The sequence below is a fragment of the Nestor notabilis genome, unplaced genomic scaffold (assembly GCF_000696875.1).
Source record: "Nestor notabilis isolate BGI_N333 unplaced genomic scaffold, ASM69687v1 scaffold35823, whole genome shotgun sequence".
NCBI classification, from domain to species: domain Eukaryota; kingdom Metazoa; phylum Chordata; class Aves; order Psittaciformes; family Psittacidae; genus Nestor; species Nestor notabilis.
Window position 1 is genome coordinate 58 of NW_009922105.1, and position 13,944 is coordinate 14,001.

Below are 13,944 nucleotides of genomic sequence, written 5' to 3' on the forward strand. Positions count from 1 at the left end.
CCGGGGCTCCGGGAGCTCCCAGGCGGGGAAAACGCGGCCTTGGCGCGCAGGCCGGGCCACGGCTGGGGTTACCTGCGTTGCCTCAAGCTGACGACTTTGAGCGCTTTTACAGGCGTCAGTGTAATTGAACCCGCCCATCTTCAGTCTTGTGAAGCTTAAAAGTTTGTATTACGAGTCTAACTCCAGCAAATTGTTGCTGGTGTTCAGCCGTAATAATAGATCAGAGGCAACAGCTGTTGCTTGTAGAATAAATGTAGTTGTAAAAGGTGGAGTAGAGCATCTCGGGATGAACCTGTGTTTCAGACACTTTGCTGTCATTTTATCCTAACTTGCGTGAAATAAATGTGGTCTTATATAAAATCTTGGCTGGTACCTGCAGTACTGCAGCTTTCTCTGCGTTCTTCATTAACGTCAACAAACTGTAAATGGCACCCCGTTTTCTCAAAGGTTTTATTTGTGTTGGCTTGGGCTATGGAACAATGGACACACCTCCAGTTGATACTGGTATTTTAAAGAACTCTCGTATGGGAGCTGCTGTTTGTTGCCTTGTTTTGTCAGATTACATAAAAAATTGCAATAAGTACTTGTGCCTGCCTCTGATCATTTGCTGTTGAGTGAGCAATTGTAGTAGCACAGATTGGGTTTTGCACCATGATCGTGGAATTTTTTAGGAAGTCATGTAAATCCATGCGAGCCATGGCATCTGTGTGACCTACCTTGCAGGTTTTAGTAGTGCAAATTTACCGAATGTAGACTAGATTGGAGATTTTACTGCTTCATTCTTTCATCCTTTACGTATTCATTATAGATTGGTGAAAATGTTGATTTCATCTGAATCTTTGTCATCTGTGAAGTTGGGTGCCCAGTCATTAGCACCTCTTTTAATGAGGTTGCCAAGATACATAGTAATTTGCTGTAGCCATATGAGGCTTAAGTTTCTATTTGAAAACTTTACTGTTGCATTACTTATCAGATTTAATTAGAAGTGTGTGTATGTGTGGTCTTTATACTTAGACCTTGTATTACTTTTGTAGTCACATACATTTCTGTCCCAAATGAAGTACACTTTTTTGGGGGCTTTTTTGTGTGCGTGGGTTGTTTGTGTTTTTTTTTTTTTTTTTTTTTTTTTTTAAATATAATGTTACCTGTTCCTTTTATGCCTCTTATGATTCTGTAACACTTTGTCTGGCCCAATTATTTACCTCCTTTCTAAAATATTTTCAGTATTTTTTTGTCTCCTTTCATAGGAAGCCTTTTAATTTTAAGGCCTTAAACCTTGTGGCATTTATTTGACCATATTCTATTTCTGCCTTCTCCTTTTTGAGGTATTGTGATCAGAACTGAATGTTGATATTTCAGTTGAGAGTATGTTGTTGATACAGCTATTGATACTGTGGAATGCTTCTGTAGCTTCTGCTCTGTTCTCTGTAACTTCTGTCATCTTTTAATAATTATTTTTTTTTGTTAGCGCAAGCTGAGCCATTTTCACTGAAATGTGTCTTTTTCTTAGTCTAGAAGTTAAACCAGTATGGGATGTATGTATGATTCAGATAATGCACACTGACAAGACTTACCTTGATTTCACTTACTACTAACTGTGGATGTTAACCATTCACTAAAGTCATCTTGGAATTCCCCTTGACATTCTCCAAGTATTCACCAATCTATAAAAAGTATGCTTACCTTGAAAAAAAATGTATAGCTCTTCTCTAGACTTTATAGATTAATCAGCCCTCACATGGAATCAGGAAACAGTTATGTCCTTTTAAACAGGGTCAAAAGATAGATAACAATACTCTTCTTTTTAAGACAAACAATCAAAACAAGCGTTTAATATGTTTTCTTTGTCCTGTGATACTTAATTTCCAAAGTAGCTTCCTGGGTCTTTCACCAGACTTTTCACACATTTGTACCCTTTTAGCTACTGCTTTTGGTTGGCATTTTTTTGAAAATTAGTGAATTATGGAGTCAAGTTTACTTTGCCAAGCCCTTTATAGGTGGATACAGTGTTTGTAATGTCCCAAGTCTGTAAGTTGGTAGGAGAGTGGAGATATTTTTTCTTAGCTGTTAGCTGCTTTTTTTCCTCTGACTTTTTTAAAACAACAAACCATACATGTTATTTATGAAATTTGCAAGTGTGCGCAATAACATCTTTAAAAATAGTTCATTACTTTTTCATATATTTCGTTATTACTTAATGAAAATTATAGATTTCTTTTCAAGATTTATGGAATACTAGGATTGTTTGAGGGAGGGGGTAGCTTGCTTTCTCTTTGTGTTTCCTGATAACTGATTCTTGGTACCCTTTTTTTTTTTTCTTTTTTTAATGGGGAAAGTATATGACTGTATTTAAGTAATTGTATAAGAATCTTGCTTTTTGGCTGGAACAATTATGCATATTCAAAGGAAATTGTAAATTGTGTTTTTGTTTTGCTGAACTTGAGTTGAAAGGTAGATAGCAGTGATGATAGACCAGATAAGAAAGCTGACAGTAGAAATGTTGATCCTGAGTTGTTGGAATAGATTGTAATTGAGCTATATGTGGTTAAGACTGACTTGACTGCTTGAGAGGTCAAGCAAGAATGTCAAGAGAAGTGCCACAGATAAAGATGTGTGGAACTGTAGAAACTTGTTTGGACTGTGAGGGCAGCCTTCCAAAGGAGATGCTACACAGGAGGAGGTGTGAAGCATGGCAACTCTTGAAAATTTTCAGCTTTCCTGATGCATAGAATGTTGAATGTTAAAATTCTATTATTGTAACTTAGAGTCTTTTACCTAGGTAAGCAAACGGTACTTAATGGCACTTCTGGAACACTGGAGATGCATAATTTCTTAAAACCTTGTGTAAAAACTGTGCTTTGAATTATTAAGTATTTAGAAATTGTACAGACTAATCTTACTTTTCTGCTTCATATAGATTTTGAAGATGATGATGTGTATGGCCAGTCAGTAGAAGATGATTATTGCATTTCTCCTTCAACAGGTTAGTTCAAATGATTACATATAAGCATTGTCCATTGATTCTTACTCTGATTTTTATTTCCAGAATAAAGCAATATTAAAAAGCGGGTGGAACCTTTGAAAGACGCTAGCTGCCATAATCCTGTTAAAGTCAGTTAGGTATTAAGTATTGTAATTTTGGAAGTCACATTAGACAACTGGGCACATCTTCAATCGTGCAAGCGTATTAACTTGGATGGTCAAAATGTAGTTGGTAATGTAAAAATCTGGTTTATGGGAATGTGTTGATAGTCTTGAAACATTTGTATCTTTGAAAATTGTTAGTAGGATCTAGCTGGGTGTAAAAGTTCTGGTTCTGCAGCTGCTAGTTGATGTCTTTTACACAATTTTGAGTAAATGTTGGGTAGGGAGTCTTTTTGCATTACTGGATACAGCACTAGTCCTCATGCAAGATAATAAACCTTCTGGCATTTGAAGTGTTGCAGAATAGGTATAAAAATAGTGATGCTGTGTGCTCAGGTAAGACGTAGTTAGTGGCTCAACCCAGCTGAGTTCTGACTGCAACCGTTAGGTTGTGTTATCCAGCCAAATCTGTGGCAAGATTATCCCTTCAGCGTTTCTCCAGATTTGGCGGCAGTGTTTCTAGATCTCAGTAGGTCCTGAAAATACTATGGCTGATGTTGTTGGGAAGCTGTGCTACTGCAAGTAACTTGGCTGGATCTAAATCCACTGAGACTGCGATGTAGTCTGTGACCAGGCCACAGCTACTTATGTCAAATAGGTCTTGAAAAATCTGTTCCTCTGACATCCTGTTGATTTTTAGATAAGCAAATCTAGGTGCGTATTTTTATTATTTTTAGTAACATTCCCCAAAAGATTGTCTTTCATTCAAATTCTAAATTTAATTGCTAGAGGTTTTCAGACATTTTCTAAGAATTATCTTAGCCTTGTTTTTATGATGAAAATGTGCAACGTTTACTTTTTACTCAAGTATAAACTGCTAAATTGTAAAACTAATTCTTGTTTGTGCACAGTAGTTTTCCTAAGTATTCTTCTTACGTATGCTTCATTTATAAATTAATCTGATGTAGACTGTATAGCAATCTTTTAATAGTTGCTTCAGTTATGGTGATTGAATATGAAATTGTATGTGTGTGGGAAACAGTTGTTAAGGCTATACTACTTCTGAATATACATATGCTTTCAGTATGTATTTCAGAGCTGGGAAGAATATTACATAACATAAAGAAATTTGTTTACATTATACTTTGTACAGTTCTGAGGGTATGTAATAACTGGGGCTCGTGTTCAGCAAGAAGTTTATCTATATATGCCTTAATGTGTTGCTAAATCGTAATGAAATTATGCATGTGTTTAAAGTTTTGTGTGAATATCCATTTTAACTCATGGACTTATTTCTAATGAAATTCCAAGAAGAGAAGAATGTGTTCAGCTCCATTAAATTGTTACTGGTAGTTTCACAATGCCACACTGTAAAAGCAACATTATTTTCATGCCTTTTTTTTTTTTTTTTTTTTTTTTTTTTTTTTTTTCTTTTTCTTTGACTTGCAACTGAGGTAAAAGAATAATTGTGGAGGAAAGGTCTCAAGACGTTTGGGCAGAGGTGGTAATTTGGAAATATAGGAAATACTGTTTTTCAAACAATATTTTAATTTGTTGGAATACTGAACTTTGCAGAATTGTTGGATATCATGCATACAAGGATATTGCCTGGCCTGTGGTTTCACGATGATAATTACTTATTTATATTCTATCATGAGCTGCTGTATGGTGTGTACACTCTATCAGGTAGTAGTCATACAGTAGTGTCCCTTTTTTCCCCCCAAAACCACTGGAAAAGGTCAGCACCCTAAATTTTTTTCCCTTTAGGTATGTTTTGTTTTTAAAGGAGGAAAAAAACATTTGACTTTTTTATAATACTTTGTTTTTTACCTAATGCAGCAGCTCAGTTTATCTACTCCAGACGAGACAAACCAGCAACATTTGCTGAGCCATTGGAAGAAGAATATGGCTATGAACGTAAAGATGATACTGCTGATTATTTCACATCCAATCATCAGCTGACTGAAGTTGATAGAGGTAATTATAGAAAATAAGTAATTCTCAGAACAATCTCTTGTGAATTTAGGACTTACTAAAAATAGTCTTAATTTAAATGTTTGTTACTTGACTGACACTGCTCACAATTTTGTAATCTTGTAGAGTAACACCTTCCATGAGCGTAGCTTCAGTGGTGATTATTCAAGTTCATAACTACTTTTTGTATGTTGCTTGTAACTTGGTAGCATACATTGAAATATGTTTCTAGTTAGAAAATTGGTATCTTTAGATATCCGTATCATCTACAATCTTTACTTACCTGGTTTTGAATTCATTAGACTTTGGTTTCCATTCAGTCCTCCAGCCGTGAACTCTACATTATAAGCGGAGTTCTGATCTGTGATGTTGAATTCCCTTAGCAAAGTTCTTTAAACATCACTATCTTTGAGGAGGTGTTAAGATAAAATATCTGTAGTTGTCTTCCTGTTCTTCAGTTCTTGTTTTCTAAAACCTGAACTGACAGGAACCATAATATTCAGGAATATTTTCTTTTCTTGTGTTTGTATGTCTGACCAGCACACTACTTTCAGTGAGTGTCAGCTTGGTGAATTTTCAGTCTCTTGTGCAGCAAGTCAAGATTTACAAAACTTACCTTAGTCAAGGCTTATACTGGTTGCAGAAATATGCTCCACAGGAAATCGATCTTTTCAGCTAAAAATGTATTACAGTTTTTGGAAAAGTAAAGACTGTAGATGGTTTCAGACCTGGTGTGTTGATCCAGAGTTTTTATTTCTTAAGGCCTGAGGCCTGTAAAAATGCTGTTTTACTTTAGGTGTTCATAATAGCATCTCTAAACCCTTAAAATGTGCTGTTTATTGGGATTCCGTGTTGACTTATCGTATTACTTTGGGTGATTTTAAGGTGATTATTTGTATTTCTTCTCTGTAGTGAAAATAGCTAATTTTACAACATTCAAAGTGTTTCAATATTGAGACTTCATAGACTAATAAATAGTAGTCAGTGCAATGTTCCATATAGCAATATCTGAAATTAGTCAAATAATTCTGCAGAGCTTGGGGGCAAAGTTTATCATGGCAATAAGTGAGATTGAAATTAATTTCTAAAGGTTTTATCTTTTACTGTGATAATTTTCTCCCATTTTTGTTTATCATATGTATGGTGCTAGTGTTTAGGCCACTTAAGACATGCTTTTTGTGGAGCTTATAACAGTAATATATCTCTTTTAGCCCGTCTTAATTCATGCCTTGATCAAATGAGAGAAGTTTTGGCAGAGTCTGTACCAGAGCAGACAATGGTGCAAGCAGTACTGGATAGTAAATTTGATGTACAGAAGGCTTTGGATCTTGTGCTTTCACAAGGCAGTAAGAAAACTGTGAAGACTAAGAATGAGGACACTGTGATTGCGGGAAAGAAGACAAAAGGTATACTTCTATTTAACTGCTTGCATTCAAGATGATTCATTTCTATGTACAGTTTAATATTGGCTTTACAAGCTCTGAGGATGTGTGTTACTGCATCAGTCATTTATTAGGAAATTTAAAAAGACCAATTTACTCTCCCTTTCCTGTGTTCTAAAAACATGTAAAAGAAACAGTATTTTTTTCTTGTGTTGGAAGGCAAAATAGCACCTTAGCATCAGCTTAAATTCGAACTGCAACCATCCGTAGTTCGCAGTGAATTTCTGATTTATAATATATGACTTAACTGAATTAATACATGCCCTAAATGTTGGACGACATCTTCAAGATTTATGTACTTCTGTTACTTATTTCTTGAACCGACATACCCAATACCTCTCTTTTTTTATGTTAGTGTTTATACAGTAAATTATTTTGATTTATGCTTAAACCTTTGTCATCTTTACTGTCATTCTTTGCTGATTTTTAAAGTTTCTTAGGTATTTCACTAGGTACCTGTATGTTAATTGTAGAACATTACATATATTTTGATAACACTTAGTAATTAAATGCCTCTTCATGTTTCTTCTTGATTTCTTTTTTGTTGCTGCTGTCAACGGTAAAAACAATGGATATTTCATTGTGACTGCATTTCCATCTGAAAATTATTGGCTATTGTAAGGTAAGGAGACTTACTTTGTAGTCCAGAAATGTGTATGGATACAGACAATTTCTTTTGTGCAGTAGAAAATGTTGCCGACAACACCAACAAACCTGGGTTTGGAAACTTGGCAGCCAGAAGTGGTTCAGCTTGTTACTCTTTAATTACAAATGACAAAATGCTTCTTAATGCTGAAAAATCCAATATACCTTCACCTGAAAAGAAAGGATTGAAATCCTCTTCACTTGTGCTGTCATCTTCTTTCGGTGATGATTTGTGTAAAGGATCATTTTGTGAACCTGTGAATAAACAGGCAGAGAATCAACTACCAGAAAGTGTTAATGCATTAAGTTTGATTTCTGACAGTGAAGATGTTTACTTTAGCATAGGAAGTAACGTATCTGGAAATTCTTCCTTTAAGAAGTTGGAATGCAAGGAAACACAGGACTTGAAAACCTTGCTGATGCAGAATGTGGTTTGTGATTCTCTGAGTCCGCTTGTTTCCTCAAATACTTCTGATTGTAAAAGCAATGCAAGTTTTTACAGTCACTCATGTTTAACAAGTACTTCAGGAAAATTGGTTCTTGATAATGAAGCCAGTGATACTGTAAATAGAAAGAATGAACTTGAAAATTTTTCTTCAGTCGTGCAAAGTAGAAAACAAGAAAGCCCCTCTTCAGACATGGCTGCTTTGCCAGTGTTAAGGTCTGGAAATACATCATTGGCTGACTTACTTCGGGAGCACCAGGAAAGCAGTGCTAGTCACTGTTACTCTTTGGCTGACCTTTATACCCAGTCAACAGCAAGTCTCACTGATAGGAAATTGGGAACCTCACCATTATCACAACTAGTAAGCCAACCCCAAACTTCAGGTGGGATGCCAGAGCTAACAGGATCTTTGTCTTCTCTAACCCTCTGTCAATATTCTCCACTAAAGGAGGTTGAGAATTTGTCACTTTCAGATTTAATAGCAGAGACTATTGAATTAGATAAAACTCAACAAAGGATGGACTTCCCCATGCTCAATGTTACTGAATTAAGGCCCTCTGAAAGAACCAACATTGATCTAAGTGTCCTTGTAAAAAATGCAGAAGTATCTGCAGAACAAAATGTGGTAGGACAGTCAAATATCTTAAACCCTGAAATTAAACTTCTAAAAGAAAACCAAGGAAAATGTTCTGGCTTTGCCAAAACAAATAAAAAACCTAAAAGAGTGCTTACTCCTAAGGGGCAGGATTTGTCCCTTTCCTGGGTGAAGGCACTGCGTGCAAGACCTTCAGCTTTTGCTTTAACCTTGTGTCTCCGTTACCCTCCAAAAGGTTATAAGCGGCGCACAATTGGTGTACATAAAGCTTTCCTATATAGTAGACAAGTACAAGATGTAAAACCCAAGGAAACTGGTCCTATAATAGCCATAACACCATTTGACTTCAAATCAGCATCTCCTGATGATATTGTGAAAGCTCACCAAAAAAGAGCTTTTACAAGAGAGTACTGAAGAGAAAAAAAAAAATCAGTGTTTATATCTTGGTATATATAAAAAAACCCTCAAAAACAAAAAAACCCCCACCCCTATTTATAATCCACAATTGAATTTTTTATTTTTTTTAATTGACATATTACAGTTTTCACTGGTAGCAAATTTGTGTGTAAACTTTGCACTGATTATCTTTATTTGTCTAATTTTCACTGACAGTGTTTTTAACTTTTGCAAAGTTTTGAACTTCAGTATATACATATTGCATGTACAAAATTATATAAACATCATAAGGTTTCTTGAAACATCTCTCTAGGTGTTGATGCAGTTCACTGGCAAGAACACTGAACTATTATTTTGTAAAGTAATTTAGTTTTGCTATATGGTGTGTAGTTTGGGGAGTGGGAACCTTGGTTTATAGTACAACTTTTATTAAATGTTCTTAAAGATAGATTTTCTGATAAGGTGTGTAATTAAACTGCCAGTGTTTGTAATTGATATTTTCAGTCAATGTCATTATTCTCTTCTACCTTTATTTTGATTACAATATTACAACAGAAATACGTTTAGTTTTTAAACTGAACCCAGGACACTCGCTAACCTCAGGTCTTGACAGTTTGAATTGTGGGAGGACATGTACAGTTTTTGATAGGACCAAACTTGTAGGGAAGCAAGCAATTAAAACTGTGTGTACCTCCCATTAGCTGTCAAAATGTGATATTCAGAATTTTAAACCAGCTGTTTTGTAGGTATATAAATGCTGCACGTATTTAATTGGAAGTTTCACTAGGATTCCGTGGTTTATTCTCAGTCTTTCAGGAAGGTATTGGAATAAAAATGCTTTCAACTCTAGCATGAGAGTCTTTGCTCAGTGGAAAAAAAAAAAGAGGCAAAGCATAAGTGCTGTTTATGTCTGCCTCTTGTCTGTTTTGGAGAAAGCTTTCTTCAGTAATGGAAATATGTTCTTTTCTACTGTTTGCACCCATTGCTGTTACTTTGAATCTTTAGATGGAAGATCAGAATCGGGACTTCTTTTTTTTTTTTTTTTTTTTTTTTTTTTTTTTTTTTTTCCCTAACCTGATAATTACCAGATTCTGATGCCTTTGTTTGTCAGATTAGTAACTGCATGTATATTTTGACTTTACTTTTAGTACACATTACTAGTCTTAATATCTTTCCAGTGTAAATGTCATTATTTTAGATTCTGAACAGCAATAAGTGCAATAAAGGTACTGCTGCAACTATAAAAATACATTTGTTCATATACTGCCATACACTTATTCATGCTAAACTTGGCAGCTAATATGGAACAGTAGATAAAATTTTCATCTAGTTTTAATCTGATTTTTGTTGAGCATGTTACATCAAAAAGAAGACAACAACTTTAGGTTTATTCTTGACTTCAGGTTGCACTACAATCTAGTTTTTAAATAAAAACAAAACATGTTCCAGTGCTCTCAGGTACATATTTCATGTTCTGTATATTTTGCTTGTTTGTCTAGTTGATGCTGTTGTCATTTAGGACTATGAGCAGTGTGACCTCTGACCTCTTGAATGAAATTAATGTTTCTTATTCTTGCTAATAAAAAGTTTTATATAATGACAGTGCTGCAATGTTTATGTTCTAGTTGACATGTTAATCTAGTCATTTGTATCCTTATCTGTTTTGAGTGCCTTAAAGCATTGAAGTGTAAATATTACAATTCAGTGTATGTACTATGATCTGATAAGTTCATAAGCAGGAGCACAATTGATTTATTTCCTCAGAAGATTTCTGCAAGTCTGACATACTGGTTTTTTATTAATTAGTTTTAATAACAACTTCTGTTTTTCAAACAACATAAAATGCATTTCAGCAATCAGTTTCTCTATAGTTAGTCCAGATACTAACTTCCCACTGCTTAGAAGTCCAAGTCTATTTTTTCCACTGAAGTAAAATGTCCTATTTGGAGAGTTTATGATTAAAGTTCAGTTTTTCCAAAATGTCTTCTAGTAGAAGGATTCTGATTTTTAGAAGCAAAATATTAATGCCGAGTTTGGCATCATCATTCCTGGTGTATTTTTAGCTAGTTTTGTTTTCTTATATTCCAAATACTCTTGAGGCCCTAATTATTGTAGGTAGAGATTTTTAATACATGCGGGGTTTTTCCCTCCAAATCTTTACTCTTGTTGAACTTCCCTTTGGTTTGGTCTGTTTTCTCATTCTCCTGGCTGCTCTTTGCATAAAACTTATCAGCATTTTTAAGAATTTTAAAGCCTGAACTGGACATACACCTAAATGTATGTCCTATGGGTTCCTCTGCAAAGTATGTACAGGTAGCAGGTGACAATGTGCGGTACTTGGGCCTCAGTTTTGCCATAGGTTTCATGCAGATTGAAGTTTGAACAAGTGACTGAAACCAAAGGATGTCAGCATTATATATTTATTGCAGATCTTACTGTGGGATTAATACCTTAGTAAACAACTTTGGATCTTGTTAGGTAGCTAGATTTTAATATATAAATACTTTTTCATTTGCATTTGTTTCACTGTTGTTGGTCATGAAGAAGCAATACATGCTGTTTGGTGTAAAAGCAGTAGGGGAGGGATTTTCCTCCTGTTTGCAACCCTTAATCCTTGAATTAGTACAAACCTGCAGGCTGAATGCTACAAAGATGCCTAAGTGGTAGATAAACCTGAATTCCAATTAATTTTCAGTAGAGATTATTTATTTCCATGCTCAGAAAACTTTGCGGTTTTGTTTTTATAAACAGAAGTTAATGTGTTACTTTATTTACTTTTTAATTGAAACAGATATTTTAATAATTTCCTTGGTTATTCCTTATGAAAACCAGGTTTACGTCATCACAGGTTTAATTGTCTTAGAATACTGCATGATCTTATGGTATAAGGCATTTTTGTGTATCGAGTCTTTGGCCTTTGCACTGAAATGTTTTTGCCTAATGAATGTTAGAATTCTTATTTACTAAATCTGTCTATTTTATGCTTAACACAGTGAGCTTATTTTATTGATGTATGTGTATAACTTCCCCCCCAATTTTGCAGCTAGTGTATATCTTCCTATAATATGGGTTGTGTTATTTGTTTTGGAATTCACATATTAACATTGCAAAGTGCTTGTGTCTGTGTTTGCATATAGACATCAAAAAGATGTTAAACTACGTAGGCATACTAATTCTAGTATTCAGACTGTATACCCCTAAGGTATTTTGTACATAATTTTTAAGTGGCTGCTGAATATCTTTAATACAGAATTGACTTCTGGACATTGCTTTATGTACTGAAATAAAATACATATTCTTAAAGGACTGACTTAGTTATAATTTCTTGTTAACTTACCTGATAGAAATAGAGTTGTTACTGAATGTTCTATAATGATTGTATCTACTGTGGAAAAAGGTTCCAGTTCTTGTCTAGGTTTGCATGGGTATACTTATTTCCTTGGAAGATTCCTTTGGAAAAAGTAAGGCAAAAAGTGGCATCTACTAGCATGTCTTCAGATACCATATTACGGTTCCCCTTTGCTTTTGGTTAGAAATGGGTTTCTAAGTATTTTTTTTAGATCATTTTGATAGCAGTTTTTTGAACCTTATTTGGATTGTAAAAAGGAAAGGACATCAGTGAAATAAGAAAAAAGCAGCAACTGTCTAAAGTTAGTCCTCAAGCCTTGTGTTACAGTAGAAATTCGAGCTACTACAACTGATTTCTTAAAATCAGCATTCTTAAAATGTCTTTAAATACCTGTTCCGTTTTTCTCTTTTAGGTTTCCTTTTTCTAGCTGATTTCTGTATGAACTTGTCTTGAAAAACCGGGGCAAATTGAAAGTCAAAGTATGGGAAGGGTAGGAAAATAACAACCCCCGCTGGGATATCAAAAATGGCTGATGCTTTGTACCCTTTGGGATGTGACTTAACATAATTACACTTAGCAGTTTTTTACTTACAATAGAAAACACTTTTGGGAGAAGTATAGAATGTTAGGAGCATAAGCTTCAAATTTAAAAAAACCCAATGGGGTTAAAACTTCACATACCTGGTTTTTACTTTTTATTCAGAAAAAAAATGAGTAATCTCTTAGTGAATTATTCAGACAATTTTCAGGATCTTAAACTTCAGAGGCAGTAAGCTACTTGACTTTCTGGAACTATTACACAATAATATTTTAAGATCTTATTTCTAGGAGACTAAATGGTGCAGTAAGGTAGTCTTAGCAATTTTGTGCTTTGCCCTATTTCCTCTAACCAAGTCATTCAGAGACATTTTTCAATAATCAGCAATTTCTGAAAATTTACACTTACACGGAAAGTTGAAGAGCATCTCCTACTACTGCAAAGATTAATAACTGTATGAAAGATTTGTGAAAAAGTAGGATATAGATTGTCTTTATTAAATGTATGTAGTTTATTACAGTGCCTTTATTCAAGGGCAGTAGTTAAGAATTATACACACAACCATTCACTTTCAAATCTAAAGTGCTCAGCTTTTCAAAATTGTTAAAATGTTTTTTTTGTATTAAACATTGATTATGAATTGTGATAGGGAGAAAAAAACAAAGCAAAATTTCCAGCACACTGTAATTTATGCAGTAAAAATAGACTTCATAAAGTGCTGAAAGGAGATGCTTCTCTGCTTTTTATTTCTTTAGAAATTGAGTTGAATTTTTATGGATAACATCCATTTTTGGTGCTTGTGGAGTGTAGACTGCTGATAAACTCTTACACAGATTTTGTGTTCAGTTCACTGTGTCCATACTACTGTTTAGATGATGAGGTAATGTCATTAGTCCAAGTTACCTGTTCTTCTGTGTGTGATAGTGATTTTGACCTTACAGGATTTTCTGTGGGGAGGTAAGAGGAACTTTTTTTTGTCAACTAGTGTGTTGAATCTGCACTAGAAAACAGTATGATGAAACAAAAATCAAAGTCAATGGAGATTAAGTGATTTATCTCTGGAAGCAAGCCCTTGTTCTTCCCAAATTGTTATCTTAAAGCAGTTCTATGGGAACGGGCCTCTCTCTAAGTATTGCTGTACCCTACAGCCAGTTGCTCCTTTGTGCAGACTGTTGAACTATACCTTTTTACCAAAGTAAAAGCTAATTGTAGTTCGTGATTTCAGGTGATTGTTGAGATAAACAATTCTTATGAAATGGTTCGTGGGTTTCTGGTGTCTGTGTCATCATGAAAGTGTTCTTTATCTGTTGTGGACATATTACTTAAAAATGGCCCATTAAAACCAATTGTCACTAACTCCTGAGGTATGTCACTGGTTTGTTGGCCAATTAATTGATTTGGATGCTTACTGTTGGTAGGATTCCTTTAGAAAATAGCACATTGCCCTTCTCTACAACTTACTGGTGATAAAATGAC

At 34.6% G+C, this 13,944-nt stretch overlaps 1 protein-coding gene across 1 annotated transcript; it reads left to right on the forward strand.

Moving 5' to 3' along the window:
* Positions 1–479: 479 nt before the first annotated feature.
* LOC104403344 lies at positions 480–8,599 on the forward strand. The gene is made up of 5 exons (XM_010011449.1): positions 480–504; positions 2,918–2,983; positions 4,924–5,061; positions 6,270–6,464; positions 7,188–8,599. The coding sequence occupies exons 1-5, from the start codon at positions 480–482 to the stop codon at positions 8,597–8,599; spliced, it is 1,836 nt and encodes a 611-aa protein (XP_010009751.1).
* The last annotated feature ends 5,345 nt before the right edge of the window (positions 8,600–13,944 follow it).

Bases quoted from the DNA above. Each gene is read 5' to 3' on its own strand.
- LOC104403344 (XM_010011449.1), top strand. From the start codon at position 480: ATGGACACACCTCCAGTTGATACTG. The intron at 505-2,917 runs GTATTTTAAAGA...TGCTTCATATAG, and splicing joins CACACCTCCAGTTGATACTG to ATTTTGAAGATGATGATGTG. The intron at 5,062-6,269 runs GTAATTATAGAA...TATCTCTTTTAG, and splicing joins GCTGACTGAAGTTGATAGAG to CCCGTCTTAATTCATGCCTT.